Source organism: Piliocolobus tephrosceles, chromosome 12, assembly GCF_002776525.5.
Source record: "Piliocolobus tephrosceles isolate RC106 chromosome 12, ASM277652v3, whole genome shotgun sequence".
NCBI lineage: Eukaryota > Metazoa > Chordata > Mammalia > Primates > Cercopithecidae > Piliocolobus > Piliocolobus tephrosceles.
Window position 1 is genome coordinate 89,108,543 of NC_045445.1, and position 27,848 is coordinate 89,136,390.

At 43.1% G+C, this 27,848-nt stretch overlaps 1 protein-coding gene across 5 annotated transcripts in view; it reads left to right on the forward strand.

Moving 5' to 3' along the window:
- The window catches only part of ARHGEF9 (Cdc42 guanine nucleotide exchange factor 9), a 170,693-nt gene that overhangs the window by 37,255 nt on the left and 105,590 nt on the right, over window positions 1–27,848 (forward strand). For 4 of the 5 annotated variants that reach the window (XM_023198450.1, XM_023198446.1, XM_023198447.1 and 1 more), the window contains exon 2: window positions 27,272–27,451. In XM_023198450.1, coding sequence (XP_023054218.1) covers window positions 27,272–27,451 — 180 coding nt within the window. Of the gene's footprint in view, window positions 1–24,222; window positions 24,798–27,271; window positions 27,452–27,848 lie in introns of those variants that run through there. The other variant, XM_023198449.1, reaches the window with a different exon arrangement.

Sequence of the window (27,848 nt, forward strand, 5' to 3'; positions counted from 1 at the left end):
GTGTGTGTGTGTGTGTGTGTGTGTGTGTGTGTGTGTGTGTGTGTGTGATTCAGCTACTAGGGAGCTGAAAGATTCCAACAAGGCTGTAGGTGAGGTGCTCTTCTGCCCTTGAGGTAAGGCCCAGATTGAGAGCAGCCGGAGGTCACAGTCTGGTGGTTTGAGGGATGGTAACAAAGCATGTCTTCCTCTTTAACCTTTGTCTGCCATTTCAGCCTCTGGTCCCTTGGCCTGCAGAGTGCTTGCTCTGGGCAGGGATGTAAGAATTGAGCCTTTTCTCCCAAAATAACTGCCTCCTCAGAAACCTCCTACAAGGCATCTGGATCTAGCTCCAGTGGCTTTGCCCCAAGAAATGGAATGGAGGAGGGGAATCTCGGACTCTCTAGCTCTTATTTCCAGCTCTGCAACTTGTTCTAGGCCAACCAAGTCTCTGGCTTTCCAAGAATTCTTGATGAAAGTTTAGCTTCTCCAGTATCTGCCCAGAGTGTCTCCTTCTGTCTTAGGTGGATCTAGCTCTGTAGAGTATTTAGTTTATTGTACTTTGCTCTAGCACCAAAGTACAAAGAGGAAAAACTAGAAGGGGAAGAACCTAGAGGGGAGAGAAGGCTCAGGAAGCAGTCCAGTAATGACAATACTAATAACTCCTTATCAGCGCATGGGCCTATAGAGTTTACACAGGAATTTCACATCCTTTCTAACTTGAGCATCACATCAGCCTTGTGAAGTGAGTAGAGATGATTGTTATTCCCAGTTTTACAGATGAGGAAAGTAAGGGTCAGCAAGATTGTTGGGATGGGAGTGGGTCTGCCTTTCAAACAGAGAGGAGAGTCAGAGTTGGTCATTCCTAGGTAGTGTGATGTTGAATGTGGGGAGGGAAGGCCTGACGCAATGGCTCATGCCTGTAATCCCAGCACTTTGGGAGGCTGAGGCAGGTGGATCACCTGAGGTGAGGATTTCAAGACCAGCCTGGCCAACATGGTGAAACCCTGTCTCTACTAAAAATACAAAAATTAGCCGGGCGTGGTGGCATGCGCCGGTAGTCCCAGCCACTCAGGAGGCTGAGGCAGGAGAATGGCTTGAACCCAGGAGGAGGAGGATGCAGTGAGCCAAGATTGTGCCACTGCACTCCAGCCCGAGTGACAGAGCGAGACTCCATCACAAAAAAAGAAAACAAGGAAGGAAGAAAGGAAGAAAGGAAGGAAGGAAGGAGGGAGGGAAGGAAGGAAGGAAGGGAAGTGAAGGGAAGGGAAGGGAAGGGAAAGGCAGAGGCAGGGGCAGGGGCAGGGGCAGGGGCAGGGGCAGAGGCAAGGGCAGCAGGGAGGGAGATTTGGGAGTCATCCCTGAAGTCATACTAGCTTCCTCAGCTACTCACGTTTTTAATGCTTTTTAATAACTTTCATTTGTATAGCACTTTTGCTCAGAATTTTCATTCTATAAAATGCCTTTTTGTCTTGAATATACATTAATGAGTTCTATTTAGTTTTATAAAAACTCACTATTTGGGATCTTCAAGGTGAAAGGCCAGTGTGAATTGCTGAAGCCTAAAATACAGAATGTTTTGAAGGAACTGTAGTTTTCATATAATTGTTCTTCTCATTGAAGCACACTTATTTTTCTATATTTCTTTAAAAATGTGCTGCCCAGAACTGTTCATGCTACTCTAGGTGCCACCTGACTGAGATCAAATGCAAAAGAACTTTGTTTTGTCTGTGAAATGTCTAATAATGCAGCCTTCTACTGATTCTCAACCCTCACTGAACATTCAGATCACTTGGGAAGCTTTTTTTTAAATACTCATGCCAGGCCCCCTATCTGAGAGATTCTGATTTAATTTTCATGGGCTAGATCCCAGGGAGCTTTATTTATTTATTTTTTTAATTTAAAGTTCCCTGAGGTGATTCAAATATGCAGCCAGGGTTAAGACTCAGCCTTTGAGCATGTAGGTCCAAACCCTTTCCTGTCTAGTCCAGTCCTCTACTCTCTTGTGAAGTTGGCCACTTTAGGGTTTTTTGAACCAAATTTGCGACATTTTGTCTTGATATGTTGGTCCATTATTCTAGCTTTCTGTGAATTTTAAACTTTTTTCTTCATGCTGTGCTACAAATTAGCAGTCCCTTCTAGCACTGCATCAGTTAAACTCTATTTTGTTTGGTTGGACTATCGTTCTAGCCTTTGGGAGGTTTTTATTTTTTTTCTTCATGTCACATAACAGGTTAGCAGCTTCTTCTAGTGTTGCATTATTTGAACACTGAATAAATTTCATTTGAATTGTTGATTCAAAGAAATGTTTACTATGATATGATTAGTGCTAGCTCTTCTGTCACCTCACCAGAGCCCCTCTTGGAGTTGGGACATGTTAATTATTGTATGTATCTGGTCAACCCGTGCAGACTGCACCTGGCTGTGCCAGCATTTATCCTACCAGAGTGTTAATGTGAATAACATAGCATGATAGATTTGTTGTATGCTTTGTGGGCATAAAGATATGCTAGGTTCTTAGCAAGTGTCTGCCAAACTGATAGCCCCATCAGAAAAGGGAGTATAAGTTACTTGACCTCTTACTCATGGTAAATCTGGTTGTGGGCTCCAGAGCTTCTTGTTTTCTTTCTGTGCCTACAAAGCGAATGTTTCTAAACTGGGTTCAGAATTTGGCGGAGGGTCAGTACTACAACTGTAGTTTCTGTGTATTACTTTTTCCTCTTTGAAAAAGCAGGACATAATGGGTTTATCTTTAAAACAGAATATATTTTATGCTCAAAGAGTTCCGGAAACTCTTTGTGTATGTTTCTCTTGTTGTTTTACTTAATTGTTTCCATTAACCCAGTGGTTCTCAGCACTGGCTGCACGTTGGAATCACCTGGAATATTAAGAGTGACAACAATTCCTAGAATCTTTGGGAGAGATCTGATTGAGTTGGTCGTAGTGGCTTCCTGGCATCAATATTTTTCTAAAAGTTCTCTGAGGTGATGGGAATGTACAGCCAGGGGTAAGAATGACTGCTGTGAAATGCTTCATAGGAAATGTTAGCTCAGTCTGTCTGACTTATCACACATGTGACTAGGCAAGCTTCACAGATGGTGAGATTTTATTCTAGGACTGTGGGGGCCTTGATAAGTTCCAGGGGCTTATGCTCACTCTAAAAAAGAGGAATCAACCCTAGGGAATGAGTAGTCTGGAGACCTAATTGTATTTAAAATAATCAGCTGTGAGATGGTTTGAACCCTTCAGGAATAAAAAAAAAATTCAGTTCCTACACATTTGCTATCATGATGGGGAAGATTCTGCTCATTTACTAGTGACCTCAGGCAAATTACTTCTCTCCTCTGAAATTTGGTTTTCTTCATCAGCAAAATAAGGATGGGTGAATTTGATGACTTCAAAGATTTCTTCTAGCTTCAACAGTATGTGCTTATTTTGTGATCAACACGAGTACAGATATTATTTAAATCTAGCAGGTAATCCAGAGATCCATTTTAGTAGGTTTAGAATACACAGGATGGTTTTAAGGATAGCAGTTTTGCCTTCTTAATTATACTTGGCTTACGTTTCTTTTAGAACAAGTGAACCTAGGTTGTATTCTTTGAGCACACACTGGCTGCCAAGCAGGAAAGAAGACTGTATGAACACACACTGGCTGCCAAACAGGGAAGGAAGTGGTACAGTGAATTGAGTAGCAAGGGTGTACCAGTTTGGGATTCTGTTTATTAAATAAATATGTCATATGGATAATTGAGAATTGCCTCTCATAGATATAGAACCAGTCTCATAGGTCTGAAAAAGATGGATTGCTTTGATAGCTCAGAGCCCCTTCCTGCAGTATTTTAAGAAGCCATTCACTTGGTTAATAATACTACTGCTATTAATAAGAATTTCAACAAATAAGATTTCCTATTTATTTCATGGACTTCTTCCTCAAACCTAAAATTAGTTAAGAAAGTGAGGCTCATAGAGATTAAGCAGCTTATTCAATGTCACACAGGTAGTGGTAGTGACTAGTGGTAGTGGTAGTTCTAGTGACCTAGAACCTAGGCGTCTTGATACCACATCCTGCAGTGCTTCTGGTATAGCCCGCATAGTGGACTCTGTGGTCAGGATGCAGTCATAACTCTGAGAATTAAAGGGGTTTTACTGACATAGAGCAGTATTCAGGAGGAAGCTTTGAAGAAAGGAGCAAAAGGGGCAATGTGGAGGAAGGAAAAAGGTTTAGAGAGGGATGTGTTCAGACCAGTTTTTCTCTTGCCCTTATCACTCTTATGTGCTAGTTCCAGGCCCCTGATGGGAATTGGGCATTGATCTTTGAGCGCCAAGTTTGAGTGTTGGTAGCAGAGAAGAAGGAAAGTTGTACATGCATGGCAGAAGGATAGCATATGGAAGACAGACATGCAGTAGGAGAAAAAACAAGAAAAGGCCTCAGGAACCCTAGGATTAAGCCCTGGCTCTGTACCTACTTTGCTGCCAGATCTTGATCAAGGCCCTTCCCACCAGGTCTCAGTTTCCATGTCACTAAAGTGAGAGTGGTTTCAGTAGAAGAGCCATGTTCTCAAATGGAATGTTAGCCAGAAGCTTCTATATAAAACAGGAAAAAGCACAGCTGGTCTGGTTGAAATGGGCATGGGGCAGGTATGGAGGACAGAGTCTAAAGTTCCAGGCAATCATCTTGCCTATGCATATTTTGGTCACTAGAAGAACTGGAATTAGAAGAGTGGAGATGGCTCTGCCAAGTCCAGCCATAGTGCTTGGGGAGATAGGGAACCCTTGGATGGTGTTGTGTGATGGGGGTGGGTATTTCATTTAAGTGGCCAGGATTTACAGAGAATCACATAGGGGCAGATATTAAAGTGCCTAGTACAACACACTGCCCCCACTCCTTTTTTTACAAGTGAGAAAACTAAGGCACAGGAGGGGAAAGGGATGTGTCCAAGGTTGCAGTGATGGTTCTGGGATTCTAATTCTTTAAATAGGGCTCTCGCCTGCTGTAACTTGCTACCTCCCCTATAGGTTTCTGGCTCTCTGCTCTCTTGGCTGGATCAGAGACCTGAATGCTCTTTCAGGTTTGGTTGGAGAAAGCAAGCTGATGAGAGGCTGGGAGAACAAGAGCATTATATAACCTCCTGGAGGGGGAGCAGGCCTGTTAGTAGTCCTTGAAGTTCCAGGGAATGTGATGGGGGTGAGGGGAACACAGAGTCTCCTGAAGGCCACATTAGCTCTCCTGAGGCAGAGAGCAGTAGATGCAGCCCTGTGAGTGGCCATGTACCCTCAGGGCCCAGAGGAGGCCAGCACTGCACATCCATAGCCAGCTCTGGGAATGGCTTTGGCAGCTGATTTCTCCGCCTGCCTGCCTTCATTAGAGAAAGGAAAGCCATGCACCTCCGTGCCCAGCTGGCTGCAGGAAGGATGTACCATGAGCCCACCCCCCCACCCCCTCAGAGTGTGGTGCCTAAAGGCAGTAGCTACTTTTAGCTGAACCTCCCACAGCCTCTCCTCCACCTACTCTCTCCCTCTTCCCTCTGTGAATTGTGCAGGGTGGCAAGAAGGCTGGGCAGTAGGTGCCTTGGCATTGGGATAAAGGCAGAGGAGGAGCTAGGCATCTCTAGGAGGGGCTCTGATAAGCCCTGCGTGGCAGGAGGGCCCAGAACAAAAGCAAAATGATGAGACTGCTTTGTGCTTAGGACCCAAAGGGAGTGGAGGGATTTATTAATTTCCTTTGGAGCATGCAACCAGCTGAGCTGCATGTCTTGTAAATTTAGACTGAACTGCATGGGAAGACTTACACTCTACTTGGATTAAGAGGAAAGCAACTGGGGCTAGTGGATACTCACTTGATTCTTGACTACTCCTCTTGAACAGTCTTAGGCTTTTCAGTGGGTTTTGTACATCATCTCACTTGATTTTCTCTGTGGCCTTATGAAGTGGGTAGAGCTGAGATTATCTCCATTTCACAGGTGAGAAAAAGAATGTTCAAAGACTTACTGTCACATAGCTGTTTCCAGCCTGGCCTTCTGGGCTTCAGCTCTGGAAATTATAGTGCCACTTAAAGTCACTGCAGACAGCTATATTTTCTAGAAAAAGGGGTGCTGGAGCTGTCCTGATTCTAATCTCCTCATTGTGGAAGCTGGGGAACCAGGCCCAGAGAAGAAAACGACTTGCCCAAGGGAATGTGGTACATTTGTAGTAGTGCTGGAATTAGAACATTGCCTGGCAAGGATGTGAATTTCTGGACCTACGAGATGTGCAAGCCACTGTGGTCTTTCAAGGGTTGTTTGGGGAAACCTGTGTGGTGTGATGGAAAGCAAAGTGTCACAGAACTAGGAGTTTGTTATTTTTCAGTTCAGGCAGAAATTATCTGTGGATGACTGCCCCAGTGGAGGCCTGACACTCAGTAAGCCCTCTATAAAGGTTTGGTTGAATGAAAGATGTACACATGAGTAAAATGGAGGTGCAAATGTGAAGTCAGTTGCTGTGTGACCTTGAACAAACCCCATTGTTTCTGTCCCTCATTTCTCTCTGTCATTTTTGGAGGACTCTTTTTACTTTTCTCCCTTGGAAGAAGAAAGGCCCTGTGACCTGACCCATGTCTTGGGTGCTTGGTGGAAAACTGTTTTGTTTTTTGATTTTTGTTGTTGTTGTTGCTGTTTTTAAATAAGATTTCTTTTGTTTATCCCAAGCTCCATTTTCCATGCAGTCACATACATGTTGCTATGAATAGCAGACTAACTTTCTCTCTGCTCATCTCTTGCAAAGTTAAAAGAGGGACTTGGAAGAAAACCAAAATGAATTGTGTTTTTATTTAGCACCTTCTTAAGTCCATCAAGCCATAAACCACTTAGGGACATGGCAATTAAAAAACAATTCTTGGCCCCTAGATCCTTGGCCAGAATTTGTGATGGATTATTGAGTTTTCATGATATGATCAAAAATTGCTTTAGAAATTTCAGGTTCTTGCCCAATGAGCTGTGTAGAGCAAATCAACTTATACTTGCATTATCTTCACTTATACTTGCATTATTTTGTTTGGAAACATCTCACTGATCTGGGGACAGGACAAGAAGATAAAGACTATTATATAGTCTTCTGCTCCTGACACATGTTCTTTTCTCCATTACACTATGAGGTGGCCAAAGCCAAGATTATTTTCCCAATTTTATGGCTAAGGAAATTGAAGCTCAGAGAATTGTTTTGATTGACTTAGGTCAGTACTGTATCATAAAGTCAGTGGTGTGCTAGGAAGAACATAGCATATGGAGTTAGGTATTGCCAACTCACCAGTATCAAGTATCTCTAGGCAAACCATTTATTAAGATTCCTTCTGTAGTTTGCTTCTAAGTATTTTGTTGCTGTTGTTTGTTTATTTGTTTATTTTTTGAGACGGAGTCTTGCTCTGTCACCCAGGCTGGAGTGCAGTGGTGGAATCTCAGCTCACTGCAACTTCCGCCTCCCAGGTTCAAGCAATTCTCCTGCGTGCCGCCAAGCCCAGCTAATTTTTGTGTTTCTAGTAGAGACAGGGTTTTGCCATGTTGGCCAGGCTAGTCTCAAATTCCTGACCTCAAGTGATCCACCCACCTCAGCCTCCCAAAATGCTGGGATTACAGGAGTGAGCCACCACACCTGGCTCTAAGCCTTTTTACAAAAGTTAATCAAGACAGAAGAAAGAAGTAGGCAGATGCTACTGGATAACGGGATAGGTTGGCATTGAACCATTAATTGGTACTTTGGTGCATCCACTGGATCTACAATAAATTCATCTGGATATCATATTGTCCAGGGATACATGAAAGGCCTTTTAAAATAAAGAAAAGTGGCCCCAGATTCTGTAGTCTTTTGTGACCTACTTAGTTTGGATGTTTTCTCTTTGTGGGTTTATCTGGCCGTGTTCTTAAAGACTGGGCCTTGATCCTAAAAAGCTGGCTCTTTACCATAGTGTCTATGGTCATCACAAAGGATGGAGAAGAATGATTTGGATAAAATACATGTCATTTTGCCTGGGCTTTGGTGGAGATTGTATGCCATTGCTTTTATGCCAGTTGGTTCAGGCCACTGGGAAAATGAGTGTGGAATGACAGAAATAGGGAGACAACCAATAGCTTGCTGAGGGTTAGAGAGGGCCTAGCTGGGATGAGACATCTGCAGGTGCTAATCCACATGCACATATCTACACACTGGTTCTTTGTGGTGTTGGGAGGAGGGAAGAGAGTTTGTCCATAGTACTTTAGCTGATAAGTGACTGGGTAACAGTGAGAGGAACCCATGCATTGAGCTCGTTCCTTCAGTGTGCTGCTGGGGAAACTGAGGTCTAAGGAGAGGCAGGAACTTGCCCAAAGTCTTAGAATTTGTCCTTGATCTTTACTCATTCTCTCTATTCAACCATTGGCTAATTTGCCTTACATTTATGAGGCTCTTTAGATGAATGACGGGTGGCTAAGCCTCTTGGGAAAAGCACCTGTGATTACCACATTCAGGAAGTGACAGAGATGAAATTTGAATGCAGGTCTTTTGTCCTGCTTAAGAGCAGATTGACCCAGACTTGAAGGAAAGCTGTTAGAAACAAATTGATGGGGAAGAAAATTGGTTCAGCTTTGCTGTCTATCCATTCTCTATGCCCGTATCTTCACATACACATACATGATGGATAATATGCGATGCACACTTAACACATACTCAGACACATGGGCTGTATTTGGGACACACATGGGACACACAGCTGGAGCATATTTTCACATTAACACACTTGGAACACACATTCATTTAAACATGGGAGGAATATTCACACTTGCACATTCTCAGCACAGGCAGGATACACACACAGGAACACACATGAGGGATGCTTGTGCACATCTGCATGTGTGAATGCACATGGATGCATATAAGGCACAATTGTGCACCCACATACATATGGGGCATGCTAAGATGCACTCTCAGATATACTCTTACCCAGGACATGCACTTCTGTACCTGAGATACACACTCCTAAAGACATACTTGGGCAAACAACACTCCACACTTGAGTGTTGAGTCACACTCGAACACACCTATGGGACATATCCACATGCTCCACACAGCCCTGTGGGACACATTTTGATGCAGAACACGTCCTTCCCTTAGGGCCAGCCAGCTGTCACTCTCTTCTAAGTGGGCATGACAAGGTACTGGTCCCAGCTGGTGGGCCTCCATAAGTTTGCTCTGGCTCTCCTTTGACCTTGAAATTAGACTTGAGAGTGCAGTAAGCTCAGTAATAAAATGGATGTTCAAGATGGCATGTTTTGTAGCAGTCTCGGTAAGGTAAACAGTGTTCAGAGCAGAGCCCTCAGATGTGAGTTAATAGGCAGATACAGAGGAATGGAAAACGCAAATTGGGACTGATCAATGCAGAAAGCTTGAGCCTACTCCTTCATCCCCCAGTTCACTTGCAAACCATTGTGGAGTGATACGGTTATGAAGCAATGTCCCAGAAGGCCTAAAGTCACTGAATATTAAAGTTCATCTTTCTTGGGAATGAAATAACAACCTGGACTAGAGTAAATATATCTAAATTGTGGGTGTTAGCATGTGAGCGGAAGTGGTAGGATGCATAAGCAGGAGATGCCTTTGGGCAGTGGCCCACCCTCTCCTGGGTTAGTGGTGGCCTGAGACCAGCCACATCCTTAATGACCACAACCTAGCCCCTAGGCACAGCATCTTGGGCCATCTGGCCCCACTAATGAAGACCTGCTATTTTTAGAGTTCCTCAAGCTGGAAACCAGGTCATGGTGTCCTGGGGAAGCCTTTGTGGTCCTTGGTACCAAAGGCTGAAGCTGGAAAGACAGGGCCCTAGATTGGGTCTTAGGGAAGGGTGGGAAGCACGGAGACAGGTAGCTGGGGAATACCAGGCTTGCCTGGGAGCAGCATCCTCAGAGCCTCAGTTGGGTTACTATTAACTATAACAGCCTCATGCCCATTTCTCAGCTTTGGCTTTGAGGTCAAGAAACATGAGTTTCAGTTGCTGCTCTGCCTCTTACAGTGTGTCTCAGTCACGTTCCCCTCTGCTATCTGAGTCTTACTTGTTTTATTTATAAAACATCCAGTATTGCCCTTAGATGATGGAAAGGCTCAGCTAGGCTAAGAGTTGAGAAGATGTTTTGAAGATACACTTTTCTCCATGCATAAAACTGAATCATCATTGTCCCTAAACTGGATTCAATTACTGCCAACAGTTGGACCTGACTCCTATTGGAGTAGCTGTAGACAGAAAAGGCCATAAAAAGGAGCCAAGAGAAGGACACCCTCATGGAGTCAGGCTGGTCAAAGTTATGCTGAGATTACCCCCACCTATACAGATGTTTTTCAATGCCAGGTCAGTCATTCTGGGAAAAAAAAACAGATTTGCAGCATTTAGGTGGTCATGTAGCTTTGGTTCCTTAGGAATCTCTTAGGTAATGAGAAAAGGGGAGGCATCCGGAGCAGGGATTTCTTCCTAAACAAGGCCAGGTCACCTGTACCTGCCACCTGCCAGAGGAGACAGCCTAGAGTGCCAGCTCTGACTCTAAGAGAATACTCTTTGTAAGTGTTTGTGCTCACGGCCATTTTATCTGGTTTGCTGAGAGGGAGAAGGTCAGGCACTATGTAGTTCAAGTTTCCCCTTGCTGCAGATATTGTGGGCAAACTTCTCCTCAGTTTTCTTGTCTATGGAATGGGCTTAACTGTAGTCTCTCATAGGAGTTTTAAGCGCAAGACTTCATTGTGGCATAGGATGTGAAAAGTGTCTTGTAAAATGTTGAACTTGTGTTCCTGCTCTTTGGATTGTTAAGATTTCATCCAGGTTGTAATTACACATAGTTTGGAGGTAATTGAGAAACTTCACTTTATTTCTCTACCCCTTCCCCATACTGTTCTTTTAAGCCATTATTATATCAATTTTACAAATGGGAATACTGAGGCTCAGAGAAAGGAGAAACAAGTCTGAGATGACAGGATTAGGCAGTGGTGGATTCAGTACTAGAAGCCATGCTTTCAGATTCCCAACCCAGTGTACTCTGGCCCTGGGCTGCCACCAATGAATTCCAGTGCTAAAGGAAGCTGCCAGAGGCTACTTAAGTAAATATATGTAAAAAGTTAGATTTTTCTCTGACAAGCAGCTCTCTGGGGCTCAGCTTTACCCAGCACTTTCCCTGCTTGCCCAAGAGAGACACACTGATTTACCTTTCATCCCTCCCACAGCAGCTCATGTCCCGCTGTCTCCTGCATGTTGGAAGCAGTGAAGAATTGGAGATGTTAGGCTATTGTGAGGAGCAATCCTTCTGCTGATTTAAGCCACTTCAAGACAATAAGAGGATTCTTGGAGGCACTTAATCCACCTTGGTCACCCCCACCTCCTAACAGTTTTTTTTGAGTACCTCTGACCTGCCTAAGGGGTCGGCTGAAAGGGATCTAAGGAAATATATTTGAGGGCCTTGATCTCTGGAGGATTGTGCTAACAGTTGAGGGATAAGATTATGGAAATAATCTAAGAACCAAAACTGGGAGTGTCTCTGGAGACCATTTGGGCTGAATTTCACCTGGCCTCAATGGGGACATTAAAACCCGTCTGGGCTTGCTTTTTCTCCCTTAGTTTGATTTTCCTTTGTACACCACAGATTCTTGTGTTCAGTCAGATTTCCTGGAGTCTTTCTAGCTTGCTTGTTTTTGCTATTCTGAGCCTAGATGGAGGAATCTGATGAGCTCAGGCCTTGAGGGGTAGGCATCGGAGGAAAAGGCCTTTTGTGTCTCTGTCTTCATTTGTATTGCTGCTGATGCATTATTTTCCTATCTTCCACTGACCAGCTGTGGGAGCCTAATCCAATCTGTACAAATCTTCACTTTTGCTGCTCAAACCTCCAAAATGACTACAGTAGTCATTTTGAGGGATGTCTTCTGTGGGATTGGATAAGCAGTGGGGCAGGGAAGTGGGGTGGGGGGAATGCAGTGCTTCAGGAAAAGCAGGGAGAGGAACTACTTTTCTTCAAATTTGAGAGCCCAGAAGTGAATAGGAAAAGGTTAGCTGGCATAGCCCTGCCAAGAAGTAGCCATGCGGTTTCCTAATCTCTTTTGACCATAGACATCTCATTTTTAAATTTTTACTTTTGGATAGGAAATATATTCACATGGTTCAGAATTCGAAAGGTGCAAGAGAGTGCACAGTGAAAAGTCTCTCTCCCACCCCCTGCCCTCTGCAGAGGCCACCAATGAGTCCTTCCAGAAAAATGTTATGTGGATGTATAAACAAATATGAATATATTCCTCTTTCTCTTTTTTATGGTAATATACAACACATATTGTTCTGTACCTTGCTATGCCTTGGAGATTCTTTGATACTTCATTGAATTTCACCTTTTGGGGATGTGAAGATGTGCCGTGGAAAACAGAGGTTAAGAGCACTGATTCTAGAATGAAACTGTCTGGGTTCAGGTTTGGATTCTGGCTCCATGAACTTCAATAGTTACTTCATTGTTTTTCTGAACTTTGGTTTCCTTATCTTAAACTAGGGATCAAACAAGTTATTATATGTAAAAACTTAGATTTGTCTCTGACATATAGTAAGCATTCAATAAATGTTAGCCATTTTTTTTTTTTTTATTATTAGGAGAAAAACCTCACTGAACCATGCACCAGTAGATCTAGGTTTTCTCCTGGCCTCTGTGCTCCTGGGATAGCTGGTAACTTCCTTTGTTCAGGAATTAGTTTCCTTACCTTTAAAATGGAACAACTCATCCCCACTCTGCTTATCCCCAGGATTTCTGGCAGGATCCAGTGAGCTCATGAATATGAAGGCAACTTAGCAATTGTGATGTTCTGAACAGATGGAAGAAGTGCTACTTAATATTTTCATAGACACTACTTTGGGTGGCTTGAACCCAGTGGTCTGAATGGGTGGAAGAGGCAGTGTTTTTCCTTCTGCCAGTGGAACCCAAAAGCCATCCCTGTACTGGAGTTGTATTTTGAGTGGGGGATAGCCCATGGCAAAAATTTGAAATACTCAGGTTTTGTCTTCTGACCTTTTTTTATTCCACCCCATCCCTCTCCTGACGTCCTTGTTTCATTTTTTTTTGGGGGGGGGGGCTACTCCATCCCTGTCAAAACCTGTTTTAGAAGCAAAGCAACAGCATATATCAAAGATGACCTCAACTTTCCATTTGAAATAATTTAATACAACTGGCTCAGAGAGGAGCTGAATCTGCCCAAGTTCATATAGCAAGTCCAGAATCAAGCTACACCTGGAGCTCATTCTTCCCATCCCAGTTTTTATTACTGACATTTGCATTTTAGTGTGAATTTGAATTTGAGATTCCTTAGCAAAAAACATCTGGTAGTGAGGGAGATTCTGGAAGTATCTTTACTCATCCTTCATACTGAAGTGTTCTTATCTTTTAATCTTCAGGGTCAGACCTATTTGGGACCCTGAGCAGGGAGGGAAAGGCAGGTTCTGGTTGTAGTATTGAAGGGATGATGTCTATAGAGCAGTGGGAGAGAAAAGCACCAGAAAATGTTGAAAGCAGTAACCTCCAAAGTGAGGGAGAAAATATTAGTTCTTTATATATTAAATTGTTAATCTCATTGTTATTTAATTTCTATTTTGTGGAATTTTTTTTTTAATAAAACACATACTACATTAGTATTTAAATATTGGGATAGGTGTTTCTTGTTTTTTTTTAATAAATTTTATTGTGTATATTTGAGGTTTACAACATGATATTGTAATATAGATAGATAGTAAAATGTTTCCTATAGTGAAGCATATCTGTCATTTCACATAATTACTTTTTTGTGACAAGAATAGCTAAATGTTTGTATTTTTGTTTTTAACATTAGAGGTACATGATCCCAAAACTATTGGCTACCATTCTTCTAAGACTGTAGGCTTGGTTTCTAATCTTGGCAGCTCTGCTGCTAACTAACTTGATGCCTTAGGAAACTTTTCTCATCGGAGCCTCATTTTTCTTACCTGTAAGGGAGGACTGAACTAGGTGTGCTGACTAGTTACTTGGAAATCTCCAATCCTGACCAACTCTGAATATAAGAATCCACTGCCTTTGGGGCTCTTGAGCTGAGACAGTTAAAAGGAGTTCAAGCCCTGACACCTTACTAGATGCTTTGTCCCTCTATCAGCTGCCTTGGTTTCCTTCCCTTCTCTACCCCCACCACTTTCACCTAACCCAGACTGGCAGATGCTTCCTTACATAAGTTTAGCAAACCTACTTGACCTTGTTTTGTTACAAGCACAACCACTTTTCCTGTAGACACAGACCTGGTGCCATCCCTCCTGAGCTTTGAGGGTATGTATGATTTTGCTTCTATTTTGTCCTCTCTGGCAGCCTAGGTTTAGTCATTGTATCCCTCTGGCTAAGTCTTTGGTTACAATGTCTGAGGGGAAGCCAGCTCAGCCAGTTTGAGTCCCTTGGGGCCTGTCCCAATGGCTGCTCACTGAATCCCTCTGCCACTTCCTCATCCAGGACTGGGCTAGACATTTTTAGGAGAACATACTCCATTCCTGAGCATAAAAGGCTTCTGACATGGACTAGAGGCATTGCTAGGTGCCTTGGCCTTGGCTGGATGTCTTTTCTTTCACAGTGAACCAATAGGCAGAGGGAAATCATTGCACCACTGGAAACTATCTCCCACTTTTTGATGGGCTGTTTAAATGTAGATGTCGTCTCTGGGCTGTAAAAACTCCCTAGGAGATACTTACATTCTCTTTGGAAACATATGCCAAGGTCTAGAGGTTTTGCAAGCCTGTTTCCTTGCTGGGCATGCTCAGTAGACTTGAAGGTGGTTTCAGTTAATTGAAATATATTTATTTTTCCTGTTTCATCTCTAGATATAGGAGCAGGTCACAGTGCTCCTAACTAAATGTTGTTCCTGTTCTTGCCGCTGTAAACCAGATGGCCACATTTAATGACGTTAGGACCATTAGTTCCAACCTATCTCCTCTCCTGCTCCTCCCCCTACCTTCAGCTGTCCTTTTCTCTACAAGACTTTAACACGACATCTGACAAATGGATAAAAAATGATTTTCCCTTTTTCTCTCTGCGTTGCCCACCCACCCTCTGCCTGTGGTGTTGAGTATAGAACCATGCATGTGGGAGGCATGGAGGACAGATTCTTCATGTAGTTCTAGCCCCCTCCTCCTACCTTCTGGAAACAAAGGAACCCCACCCCTGCCTAGAAAACTCCAAGGCCTGGCTTCAAGTCATAGTCCAGGAAAAGTTAAAGCTCCCAGGACTGGTCCTAAGGGGACTACATGAAGAAATTCAGGAGCCCAGATGCAGACTCTAAGATGAGTTTAGGTCGCCTAAGAGATTTGTGGCTCTTAGAGCATCCCTGCATATTCCCTAGGCTTGTCCTGGTCAGCTCCCAGATCTCAGGGTAGTAAGGCAACAAAAGATTCCAGTGAGTAGCTGGAGCTCAGCATTCACACCAAGTCCAAGAAGACAAGCATGACTCCCAAGGCAGGAACATTTTGGGTATATGACCCAAGCTGGCTCAACAGATGGGTGAAGGTCAGGGTAACCTCAAGCTTGAGATGGCATGTTCTGACTCAGGAACTCATGGAGAGGGCATTGCTAAGTCCATTATTATTATTTTTACTAACCATTTGTCTCTTAGAATATTGGAGGTTGCCTTGGGGAGATTTAATACAGCTCTAGGAAATTGCTTCCAGATTATAGCATAGAGAGATGCTGCTAGGACTTTCTATTAGAACTAGTGGTAGCTTCAGTGCCTGAAGGTTTGGACAGGAATGAGGGTGGAACAGAGTAGAAGCATATAGTCTCTCAAGGCAGGCTGGGAGAAATCCTCTCAGACAGGCCACCATAATTCCTCAGACTTTCTGGAATCTGACACAAGAAGGATAAGCCTAGAGTTGGAGTTCCAGAGATTCTGGTTTCTTCTGAGTGGCCCAGTGCAGTAAGGGGAAATTCCTGTAATATAAACTCTCTGGTCCCAGAAAGATTAAGACAGTTGGTTTCCATGTGGCATGTGATTCAGAATCGCCCTGGTTGCTTGTTATTAATAAAAATATTAGGGTGGTTCTGAGCAGGAGTCTGTGAACCTCACATTAAGAAACAGTGGCATAATGCCTCAGAAGTGCTTGAGTCAGGCCAAAATATCCCAGAATAACTTGACAATTACTCCTGTTTCCAAGACATTTTGGAGATACAAGCTAATGTTTATCAGATTGGGAGTTGTAGTAGTATAGGACCTTCTCTAGCCAACATCATCTAGGTTGATCATTTAGAAACATGTCTTTCTCTGATCTGTGCAATCCTTGGCCCATTTGGCTGCATTTTCTTTAAAGGGGATCATTCTCTCAACAAGACCAAGTTCTTAACATTGTGAACTTTGAGGCAGCAGCTGGGTCTCACTTCAGAAACTCCTAAGCCCATTTGGTTGAGCTACTGGCTTGGGTTTCTTACCGTCTATTGCTAAGGTCCAGTAAAGCAAGCAATAACCCTTCTCTCATCTGTTGGGTCACCATTAGAGCAGAGATCACCTTTTAACTTCCTTTGGAAGAAGTGCAGAAAGAAGCTGTTCTTTGTTATTAGCCTCAATGAGAAAATATTCCAGATGGCATCATGCTCTAAGGGGCTTCTCTGGGTTTCCCAAGCTAAAGTGTCCTAAAAGGTCCTGGAAAGTGTGAATTGGCTTATGACCACTGTTCATATTGAACTCTAGATCAGGTGGTCTGTCTTGCTCAAGGCTGACCACATCTAGGCTTACCTTTTGTGTCTGCCAGGTGTGGCTGAACAGTAGATCTTTCATTTTATTAAAGTGAAAACTGGATGGTATAATGGGATATTGAAGGAAGCTGATGTGTGATGACTCACAAATCATACACCCAAATTAGGAAAAAGATGATTTTGTGTCATGAAAAAATATATTTACATACTTCCATTCAGCACATTTAGAGTCATTATCACTTGAGTGCATTAATTATTCTGCCAAGAAATGAAATTATTTACTTGTGGGCAATAGCAACAACCACATTGAAACTGGAAACAAGTGCGAAATGTTAAAACCTGAGGAAAAGAAAAGGCAACTCTTGGGATGTTTTTGATACTCATGGTGGGAATTTTCTTACCTAGCATCTATCTCTGTTTCTTTCCCTGGTGATCATTGGGCACCTGTGCAGATGTTTAGCAAAAACTGGCCTTCCATAGAAGCCACCTGGCAATAAATCCTGGCAACAATGGACTGGCATATAGGGCAGCTGGGTACATATTATGTAAACAATTTCCTTGGCCCCATAGATTGTTCTGCCACCTGACAGAGATGCTTACTCTATTGCTGTGTTCTGCCTCAGACTTTGCTTGCTTTTAGAACTCAAGTCAGAACTTTAGATGGAGTATACAAATTGTTCATTATGGATTAAACTTATGTTTTAGACCTATCATTTAGAAGTGTACACTCTGGTTATTTGAAGAATAACACTCTGGTCAACAACTTGAAAAACTCTTCCAGATTTTCATTTTCTCCTTATCCTAGGTAGATAAGGTTACTGAAAGAAGCAAAGAGAGAGAGAGGATACAGCCTGGCGTCATCAGAGAAGGGATTAAGGAGTAGGTTGGCCACAATCATACAGCTAGGAGGAAGCAGCCTGGCTCCAGTGTCGCTACGTGTAACCATTGGCTAAGGATATGGCCAAATCAGAGGCACAGAAGTAGGATTGATCGTTATTTTGTTGGAGGCAGTAGCAGGCCATCCAGTGAAATGTTGAGCAGACAGTAGGAAATGTGGGACTGGAGGTGAGTGACAGCTGATGTCATGAGAAGGATGCAAGAGACTCGTGGCAAGAGTGGTAGAAAGCCCCTGCCTTGTTAGAGGCAAAGGTTGGATCCAGAGATGGGGCTAGATTAAGGAGAGCTTTGAGAGAGTTGGGAGTTACCGAAGCTTCTTGAGCTTGAGGAGTGATACTAGCAATAATGCTTTAAGATTTGCATCATTAAGGCATAGCTTGAGGAAGGCACAGACCTGTAGGGGCCAAGGAAGCCGGTTAGGAGACAGTTTGAGCTAATGAGGACCAGGATGGGACAGTGGGAATGAAGAGAATGGGTTGTGTCTGAGAGAGAGAGACATGAGGAAGAAAGAAATAGCAAGCCCAGAAGATTTTCCTTAAATGGGAAAAATTGAGAAGGAGGGGGAATGGGGGAATATGATGAATTTTGCATTTTATTGGAGGTGGTAGCAGACTATCCAGTGAAATGTGGAGCAGGCAGTAGGAAATATAGGACTGGAGGTGAGTGAGAACTGATGTCATGAGAAGGATGATTTATCTGAAGAACTAAGTGGAGAGAACAAAAAGCAAAGGTCCCTATTGACTTTTGAATGTTGCAGTCAAGGGTTTAAGTGGGAAGCCCATTTCTCAATTTTCCCAGGTAGTCTGACCGTGTTGCCAGCAATGCTTGAGTGAGTTATCTTCAGGAAAAAAAAAAAAAATCTCATTTTTTTTTTTTTTTTTTTTTTTTGAGCAGAAAGCAGTAAAAGCATCCTATCAAGCAAAAAGAAGGGTGAGGAGAAATACACTGCAATAATGAAATCTCTGTCCTTTGCAGAGTAATTGTTAGTCTCAGTAGAATACCAGAGCTGGAAGGGACTTGAGAGGTCATCTATATGGTTCCAGTCTGTCACTTGACATGTAAAAAAACTGAGACAGGCTGGGCACGGTGGCTCACACCTGTAATCCCAGCACTTTGGGAGGCTGAGACAGGTGGATCACCTGAGGTCAGGAGTTCGAGACCAGCCTGGCCAACGTGGTGAAACCCTGTCTCTACGAAAAATACAAAAAATTAGCCAGGTGTGGTGGCAGGTGCCTGTAATCCCAGCTGCTCTGGAGGCTGAGGCAGGAGAATAGCTTGAATCCAGGAGGTGGAGGTTGCAGTGAGCCGAGATTGCACCACTGCACTCCAGCCTGGGCAACAGAGCAAGACCCCGTCTAAAAAAAAAAAAAAAAAAAGGCTGAGACAGGGAAAGGGACCTGTCCAAGATCATTTGGTGAGTTACTGGCAGATTTTCTTCCTATAGCCAATCTGAGTCTTTGCTGTATACCGTGGTACCTCGTAGCTATTGTTGGGGCAGCCTGGTTCACACCTTTCCAAAAATAGGGAGGATGGTTATCCTTCAACGCTTTGGGCAAGATAGCCAGAGTGTTTACAAGACTGTATTAAAAGGATATCTAGCTTTTTCAGGAGAGGGCATAAAATCTCAGCTTGTTTTATATATGCTTAAGGAAGCAAGGGAAAATAATTTGCTCTTGTCCAAGTTTAGCTGTTAAGGAGAAGGGGGCCTTCTGGGAGGATATGGGCAGACACCAAACTGAGAAAACCTCATAGGCAAACCCCCATCATGTCCCTCCTTTTCCTCCTATGAAGCTTCTTGGAAGGCAGGTCCAGCTCACCTACCTTCATGGCAATTGGCATATTTGCTTTCCATACAACATGTGAGGTTCACATTTTTTGACGCATTCTCCCTTCTGCTTCTTATTATTAAAACACTAATATTTCTGACAGCCACCAAAACTAATTAAATATCTATTTTGGGAGTGGTGCCGTTGAGTTAGAGGGGAAGAACAAGAAGTTGTAGGTAAGTGACTGGGTGACAGCCATAATCCCAAGTTTTTTCCTGTGTTAACACAGCCTGACTTTGGGCATGCTCCTTATATGACCCCAAATACTCTTTTTCAGACATTTACCAACCACTGAGGAAGGCCTTGGAGATAGGCAGGCAGTGCTGGAGGCAGGGAGCACAACATTTGGTGTGGCATGGGGAAATCTGTGAAGAATGAGGCATCAGAAGAGGCAAGGGTAGGGCCTACACTAGGAAAGTCCATTAGGGCAGTGGTTCTCCAAATGTGATTCCCAGACCAGCAACATCGGTATCACTTGGGGATCAGTTTGAAATACAGGTTCTCTGACTTTTTAATGATTGCCATTGTAACTGGTGTGAGATGGTATCTCATTGTGGTTTTGATTTGCATTTCTCTGATGGCCAGTGATGATGAGCATTTTTTCATGTGTCTGTTGGCTGTATGAATGTCTTCTTTTGAGAAATGTCTGTTCATATCCTTTGCCCACTTTTTGATGGGGTTGTTTGGTTTTTTCTTGTAAATTTGTTTGAGTTCTTTGTAGATTCTGGATATTAGCCCTTTGTCAGATGAGTAGATTGCAAAAATTTTCTCCCATTCTGTAGGTTGCCTGTTCACTCTGATGGTAGTTTCTTTTGCTGTGCAGAAGCTCTTTAGTTTAATTAGATGCCATTTGTCAATTTTGGCTTTTGCTGCCGTTGCTTTTGGTGTTTTAGACATGAAGTCCTTGCCCATGCCTATGTCCTGAATGGTATTCCCTAGGTTTTTTTCTAGGGTTTTTCTGGTATTAGGTCTAACATTTAAGTCTCTCATCCATCTTGAATTAATCTTCGTATAAGGAGTAAGGAAAGGATCCAGTTTCAGCTTTCTACTTACGACTAGCCAATTTTCCCAGCACCATTTCTTAAATAGGGAATCCTTTCCCCATTTCTTGTTTCTCTCAGGTTTGTCAAAGATCAGATGGCTGTAGATGTGTGGTATTATTTCTGAGGACTCTGTTCTGTTCCATTGGTCTATATCTCTGTTTTGGTACCAGTACCATGCTGTTTTGGTTACTGTCGCCTTGTAGTATAGTTTGAAGTCAGGTAGCGTGATGCCTCCAGCTTTGTCCTTTTGACTTAGGATTGTCTTGGCAACAGGTGTTGGAGAGGATGTGGAGAAATAGGAACACTTTTACACTGTTGGTGGGATTGTAAACTAGTTCAACCATTATGGAAAACAGTATGGCAATTCCTCAAGGATCTAGAACTAGATGTACCATATGACCCAGCCATCCCACTACTGGGTATATACCCAAAGGATAATGAATCATGCTGCTATAAAGACACATGCACATGTATGTTTATTGCGGCACTATTCACAATAGCAAAGACTTGGAATCAACCCAAATGTCCATCAGTGACCGACTGGATTAAGAAAATGTGGCACATATACACCATGGAATACTATGCAGCCATAAAAAGGATGAGTTTGCGTCCTTTGTAGGGACATGGATGCAGCTGGAAACCATCATTCTTAGCAAACTATCACAAGAACAGAAAACCAAACACCGCATGTTCTCACTCATAGGTGGGAACTGAACAATGAGATCACTTGGACTCGGGAAGGGGAACATCACACACTGGGGCCTATCATGAGGAGGGGGAAGAGGGGAGGGATTGCACTGGGAGTTATACCTGATATAAATGATGAATTGATGGGTGCTGACGAGTTGATGGGTGCAGCACACCAACATGGCACAAGTATACATATGTAACAAACCTACATGTTATGCACATGTACCCTAGAACTTAAAGTATAATTAAAAAAAAAAAAAAAGAAAAAAGAAAGAAATGCAGTTTCTCAAGCTGCACTTTAGACCTACCTAATCAATTCTCAAGACCTATGCGGCCCAACAACCTGTGTTTTAACAAGCCCTCTGAGGAATTGACCTTTAGGTCATTCGCAGGGTGAGTTCGTCCCCCTCCCTGCCATTTGACGTGTACCTTGGGGGACTGGCAAATAGCAAAGCTGTAGAGTAAGGCCAGCTGGAGATTCAAATCTGCTCCACCATCTACTAACTGGGTAACCGTGGACTACTTGATTTATATCACAAGTTATCTTCAGTAAAAATGGAGATGTTAATGCTTACATTGGAGAATTATAGAGGTTGAAATCACAAAAGAAAGCCCTTTATCCAGTTTCCAGCATATGTTTTCTCCAAGTGTAAGCTTCTCTTGCTTCCTCCTTCCCTTTCTAACTCTTTTACTTTCCTTCTGTCTTTTCCATTTCTTCTTTTGTTCACACTGAAAGGGTCCACTGGCCACCCTAAGCTCACTGCAAACACACATGCCTTTTTTGGTCACAGAAACCAGCCTTAGATCTCAGATTCTCAGTGCTTCCAGGGTATAGCAATCATATTTCTACATTAAAAATCAAGGCACATGACAGCTGATAACAGATGTATCTATTTTGGGGAGCAATTAGATAGAATATTTGATATTAGGATTGTCTTCAGAAAGCTGGATACAAAGAAATAATATCCTATTCCGTCTTTAAGCATAATGCAGGACTCTTAACCCTCCCCATCCTCTTATTCATGTCCAAAAGTTTCGTTGATGTGGGAGTGGGAAACACTGTGTGTCCCACTCACTTGTAAGATTGAGCAAGAGCCACCCTATATTTAGTGCTTCCTCTGAAATGTCCTGGGGATTGGGAATTATTGTGTTAGAAGCCACAGTACTGCTGTCCTAAGGCTCAGAACTCTTTGAGTACCTTGCTAGAATGATGCTGCTCCATCTTCTGGCTTTATGATAGGCTTGTAAGATGAAGGATGGTAACAGTTGGATTTTGGCAGGGAGAGGAATATAAACCAGTTTGGGAATAGAGAATATAATCCCTGCTATCGCTACTCCCAAATGACCTTTTCTTGGTTTTCTTTTTATAGCTCTGTACCATTTGATAATGTTGATGAGCTGTTGCAGCTTGAAACTCTTGTCTTCGAGTTTGAGAGATCAAACTCCTTTGTATCTTAATGATGTGCTAACAGCTTCATTTAGTTTTGTTTGCGTAGCTCTTTTTCTGTTCCTTACCTCACATTCCATCTTTAAACATAAATCTTGATTTCCCAAGGTTTCTGGACTTCTTAGCACATTTTTCCAGGGCAAACACTGATTTTCACAATTTCTTCTGGGCCATTGATTCCCAAACCTATTTGCTCTTGAGCTTCCCACCCACCTGCATGTCCTGCTAGCCCCCCATATTTAATACTTTAAAGATAAAATTTGTCATCTCTTCTCCTGCAAAGCCAAGCCAAGCCAATATTTCCTTCTAATTTACCCTATACTGTAGTTGATGTTTGCACCCAAAAATCAACTTGGACCTTTTTCTTTTCCTCAAACTAAATTCAAGGTCCTCCAAACATGACTTCACTTACCTTTTCAGCCATCACTCCCTCCACTCCCCTTTCCCAACCTTACTCTCTGCAAACTCCACTACTCGTTCACCATCACATTTCCCAGTCTTCATCTCTGAGACTTTGCTTAATCTCATTTCTCTGCCTCAAATGCCCCTCCCTTTCCTTCTCTATTTGGCACCATCCTACCCATTCTTTAAGGACTATCTTCGTTGCCACACAAAACCTTTCTAGAGCCCAATACCCGTGTAAATCAACTTCCTTCCTCTGAAGTGTCGTACTAGGCCAGCACATGCCAGGCACTGTATATCCACCATCTCAGTTCACTCTCTCTATAACCCTGCCTGTGAGACAAACATCATTACCCCCATTTTGCAGATGAAAAAACTGAGACCCAAGGTTGTATAATTAGAAACTCTTGTCTTTGGCTTTTGTGAAATTGTACTCCTAGATGTTGTAATTACATGCTGACAATTACGTTTAAGTTTTTCTCTCTGACTCCCCTTCTATTCCTCACCTCCTGTTGTCATTGCTACTTTCTAAAGTAGTAAAGCCCAGAATTGAAGGTAGGTTTGCCTGCCCATAAAACCACCTTTGCATCCTGCTGGAAAGCATTGTTGGTACCTGGAAACCCTTTGTTCTTCAGGTAAGGACTGCAACTGAGTCACAGTGAGCAGATCCCCACACACAGTAGGAGCCCAATGAATGAATGTTGGATGGAAGATGGATGAGCAGAGCAAAGTGCATTTTTAAAAAAATTGTAGCAAGTTAAAAGTTAATTCTGTACACAAATGGAAGATTTGGAACCAATTTCCTGGTTAAGTTTAGTTTACATTTTAGAAACAACTCAGAAGATGAGGGGGGGACATCCCCTTGCTCCTGCTTGTGTTTGTGAGGAGAGAACACAGAAGCCCCACACAGCTGTTAACCCCTTCTGGATTAGCATTCCTCTCACCTCCATGCACATACCTGTCAGCTCTCAGTTCAGTGTTTTATAGCCTATAAAGCAGATGGTAGAGTAGAATTATCCCCATTTTATATGTGAAGAAACTGGGACCCAGAGGTAGAATAGTTTGTAAGTTAAGAGCAGAGTCTCTAGAGTCAGACTGTGCCTGTATTGGAATAATGGCTTCAATAGTTATTGGCTGTGTGAACTGCAAATTATTTAACTTCTTTGAGCTTCAGCTACCTCATCTGTAAGATATGAATAGTAATAGTTTTTCCTTAAAGGGCTGCTGTGAGGCTTAAATGAATTAATGTCTATAACGTGTTTAGAATGGTGCCTGACATATAGTAAGTGCTCTGTATTAGCTAACATCATCATAATTATCATTATACCTTTAGTAGTATAACAAGGTCTTAAATTCAGATTATTTTTTCTACCTGTCTTCCCTCTCTGTGGTGTTATGTTAGAAAAAACCCTGGTCCAGGAGGCTGACCATTTGATGACTGTACTTTTGTTAAACCTCATCGATAAAATGAGGGCATGAAGGTGATGATCTTTAAAATTCTGTCCAATTCTGACAGTCATTGATTCTAAGTAGGCCCCGACAACAGGCTTGCAAGTTGGTTAGTTGTTTTTGTGACCACTAGGTCCTAGATTGGCTTTGTCCAGGGTATAGCTGAGCCTTGTGACCTGAGGGCCCAGGTATATCAACTGGACTAAATGGGGGACAAAAGTCAGCTATCTGCTTCTGGGAAAAGTCAGGCGTGGAGTTCCTAAAAAGAAGACTGCAAAGTAAAAAATATAGACAGTGGACTCAGCCAGATCTGGGCCTGGGGGACCTCAAAGAGCACCACAGATAGTGTCCTGAGCAGAAGGTTGGTAACTGATGCTGAGATACTCTTTGACCCTTGATAAAAAGCTATGGATATAGCTTTAAACTACAGGTCTTAGTGGTGTTCTGGGTTGGGGCTGTGTGTGCTTACTGAATTCTAACAATGCCCACTTGAGACCCATCTTTTCCAGGAGAGGGGAGACTTCTCTATAAAAATTTACTTTAGTAGGCCAGTGACCAGCTTTTCTTTTTCTTCACTGAAGCCAAAACAAGGAGAAATTGACTTTTAGTACAATTGGAAGAAAGCAAGTTCAACATAAAAATGAATGTCCTCAGCCTCATGAGCACCTCTGATTAAAGGTGGCTGTGTAAATCTCCTGTAGGGTTCTTTAAGAATAGGAGCCAACTGGCTTATGATATCATAGATGGAGTTCAGTGTAGGTAATGAATAGACACTGGTAGTACAGTTTGATAATTATAGGAACACACAAAGTTAGAAGACCCAGCTTCATAATGTATTACTTGTCTTGTTGGCTGAAGGACCAGGTCATATTTCTGAGCCTCAGTTTCCTCATAGTTAAAATATAGGTAAATGGCCAGGTGCAGTTGCTCACACCTGTAATCCTAGCACTTTGGGAGGCTGAGGTCGGCAGATCACTTGAGGTCAGGAGTTTGAGACCAGCCTGGCCAACATGGAGAAACCCCCATCTCTACTAAAAATACAAAAATTAGCTGAGCATGGTGGCGTGTGCCTGTAGTCCCAGCTACTTGAGAGGCTGAGACACCGGAATCACTTGAACCCAGGAGGTGGAGGTTGCAGTGAGTCAGGATTGCGCGACTGCACTCCAACCTGGGCAACAGAGTGATATTCCATCTCAAAAACTTGAATGAATGAATGAATGGTAATAGTGAGGCCCAGTTTATTCCGTAAGGATCAAGTGATGGAGTAGATGTGAAAACACTTTGCAAAGCGTAAAGCATGAGGTATTTGAAAGGTGGTGTTGTGAAAGGTCCTGCTGGAAATTCATTTTTTATCTATCCTGAAGAGCTCTCCCTATGCCTTACCTTCTATGGAAGGCACAAAGACGAATTCTGAGCCATGACAGATGCATCAGGTAGGACCTGAACAAAACATGTTAACTTAAGTCAAAGATCAGCATGTGTGTATGTGTGTGCGTGTTCATATATATGTGTTCATATTTGTTGTGCATTTATTTTGAGAACCTAGGGTTATTCTGTGGCTAGCGTGTTGGAGGGCAGATATATGAGAGAGGATGTATATTCCATAGACTATTTCGATTGTCTTTAAGTTGTTTTAGTTTTGGTCTTATGGAGCCATTATTGCCTTGAGCAAAGTAGGCTGATGGAAAAGCTGACTTCTAGAGGACTTGTTCAGAAATTCAGTGCTGGGGAGAGAGTGCTTGAGTCTCTTTGCCTGATAGGCCATGTGTTCTCTATTCTGGAATGCGTTACCCCAAATGCTGAGAAGACTGATGGCCCATACAAGCTGGAACAGTTGAGGGAAAAGGAAAAAATAACACAGTGGGCAGGATGGTAGAGAGAGGCAGACTACCTCCCCACCCTCACCCCATCCCTATCACCGTGCTTAGATGAGTTTCATGAATGTGTGTTTGCTCGTACGGCAGTGGAATGGATGTCTGCCTGCTCTTGTGTGGAGCCCAGTCCTGCTAGCCATGAAGTCTGGTGAGCCAGGTTAGGGTCCATTCCATGCACAGGTCCTACCTTGCTGGGTGATCTCCAGCTCATCTGTTCACTTCCTTGTTCAGTTTTGCCATCCATCAAATGCAGAAGTCAACCCAGATCCCCCCCACACACTGTGTCTCACAGAATGGTTGTACAAACCACTGAGAGAATCTGTGCTAAAGTTGAGTTTCTTGGGTGCAAGGAATCACAGAAAGCCATATTCTTTCCTACCCATGACCTCTCTGGATGGCATCATGTGTGAGTGAGAGGAGGAGGCTGCAGGACTGGGGTCCATTATGCGTGAGGAATGTTATGGTCTCTTACCCCAGGAGGAGGGGCATAGTGGGGTTAAATAATGTACCACCAACTCTCAGTTGGTCAGTTCCAAGGAGGAGGAGGAAAGGGGGAGGAGCACAGGGAATTGAAAGCAAATAAGCTTGATTCTCATTTTAGCCATTGTTTTCAGCCTCTCCACCCATTCCTGACCCAGAGCTGCCTTGAACCACCAAAGAGAGATGGACTGGAGCTTTCTTTGTTCTGCGTAGGAGGAGTTCATGATTAGGAATAAAAAGCATGAGGCATATGTAGTACATATTCATATTCTGGGTCATTCCATGCTCTGACTAACAGAGAGTTGACAGTATTGTTTGTCTTGCGTTCCAATGGAACTTGTGTTCCAGTGCCATCCCCCTCACCCCTATCTCACCACTTGAGTATATGAGTTTTTCTATAAGTAGTAGAGCTCTGTGGGTGGGGGAAGGGGCAAGCAAGGTAGCTGTGTGGACTGAACACATTCTCATTTTGTCTCCTAAGCTGATCACTGGAGATTCCATCGTTAGTGCTGAGGCAGTATGGGATCACGTCACCATGGCCAACCGGGAGTTGGCATTTAAAGCTGGCGACGTCATCAAAGTCTTGGATGCTTCCAACAAGGATTGGTGGTGGGGCCAGATCGACGATGAGGAGGGATGGTTTCCTGCCAGCTTTGTGAGGGTGAGTGTCAGTCTTCACTCTCCTCTCCTATTTCCTTGGCTGCCTGTACCTGGCTTCCCCTTCACCAGCCTGCTTTCCTGTTTATTTCTCTCCTGGTGGCTTTTCTCATATTTTTTTCCGTTTTAAAAATTGTCTCATACAGAGAACCTGGGCTTCCTTTAATCTGTGCCCTTTTAATTTTTAGTCTTTTCCTTTGTCTCTTGTTTAACACCCCCACCCCACCACCTCCCACCTTTGTACAAATCACTTACCTTGTCTGGGTCTTGGTTTCCTCTTTTGGGGTTGGCCTTGGTGGTTTTTGAATAACTTTTTAACCCTATATTGCTGTGAACTTTTGTCTTTCTTATCTCTCTTTTTTTCTACTTTCTATTTCTCATCTTTTTTATCCTTTCTTCTC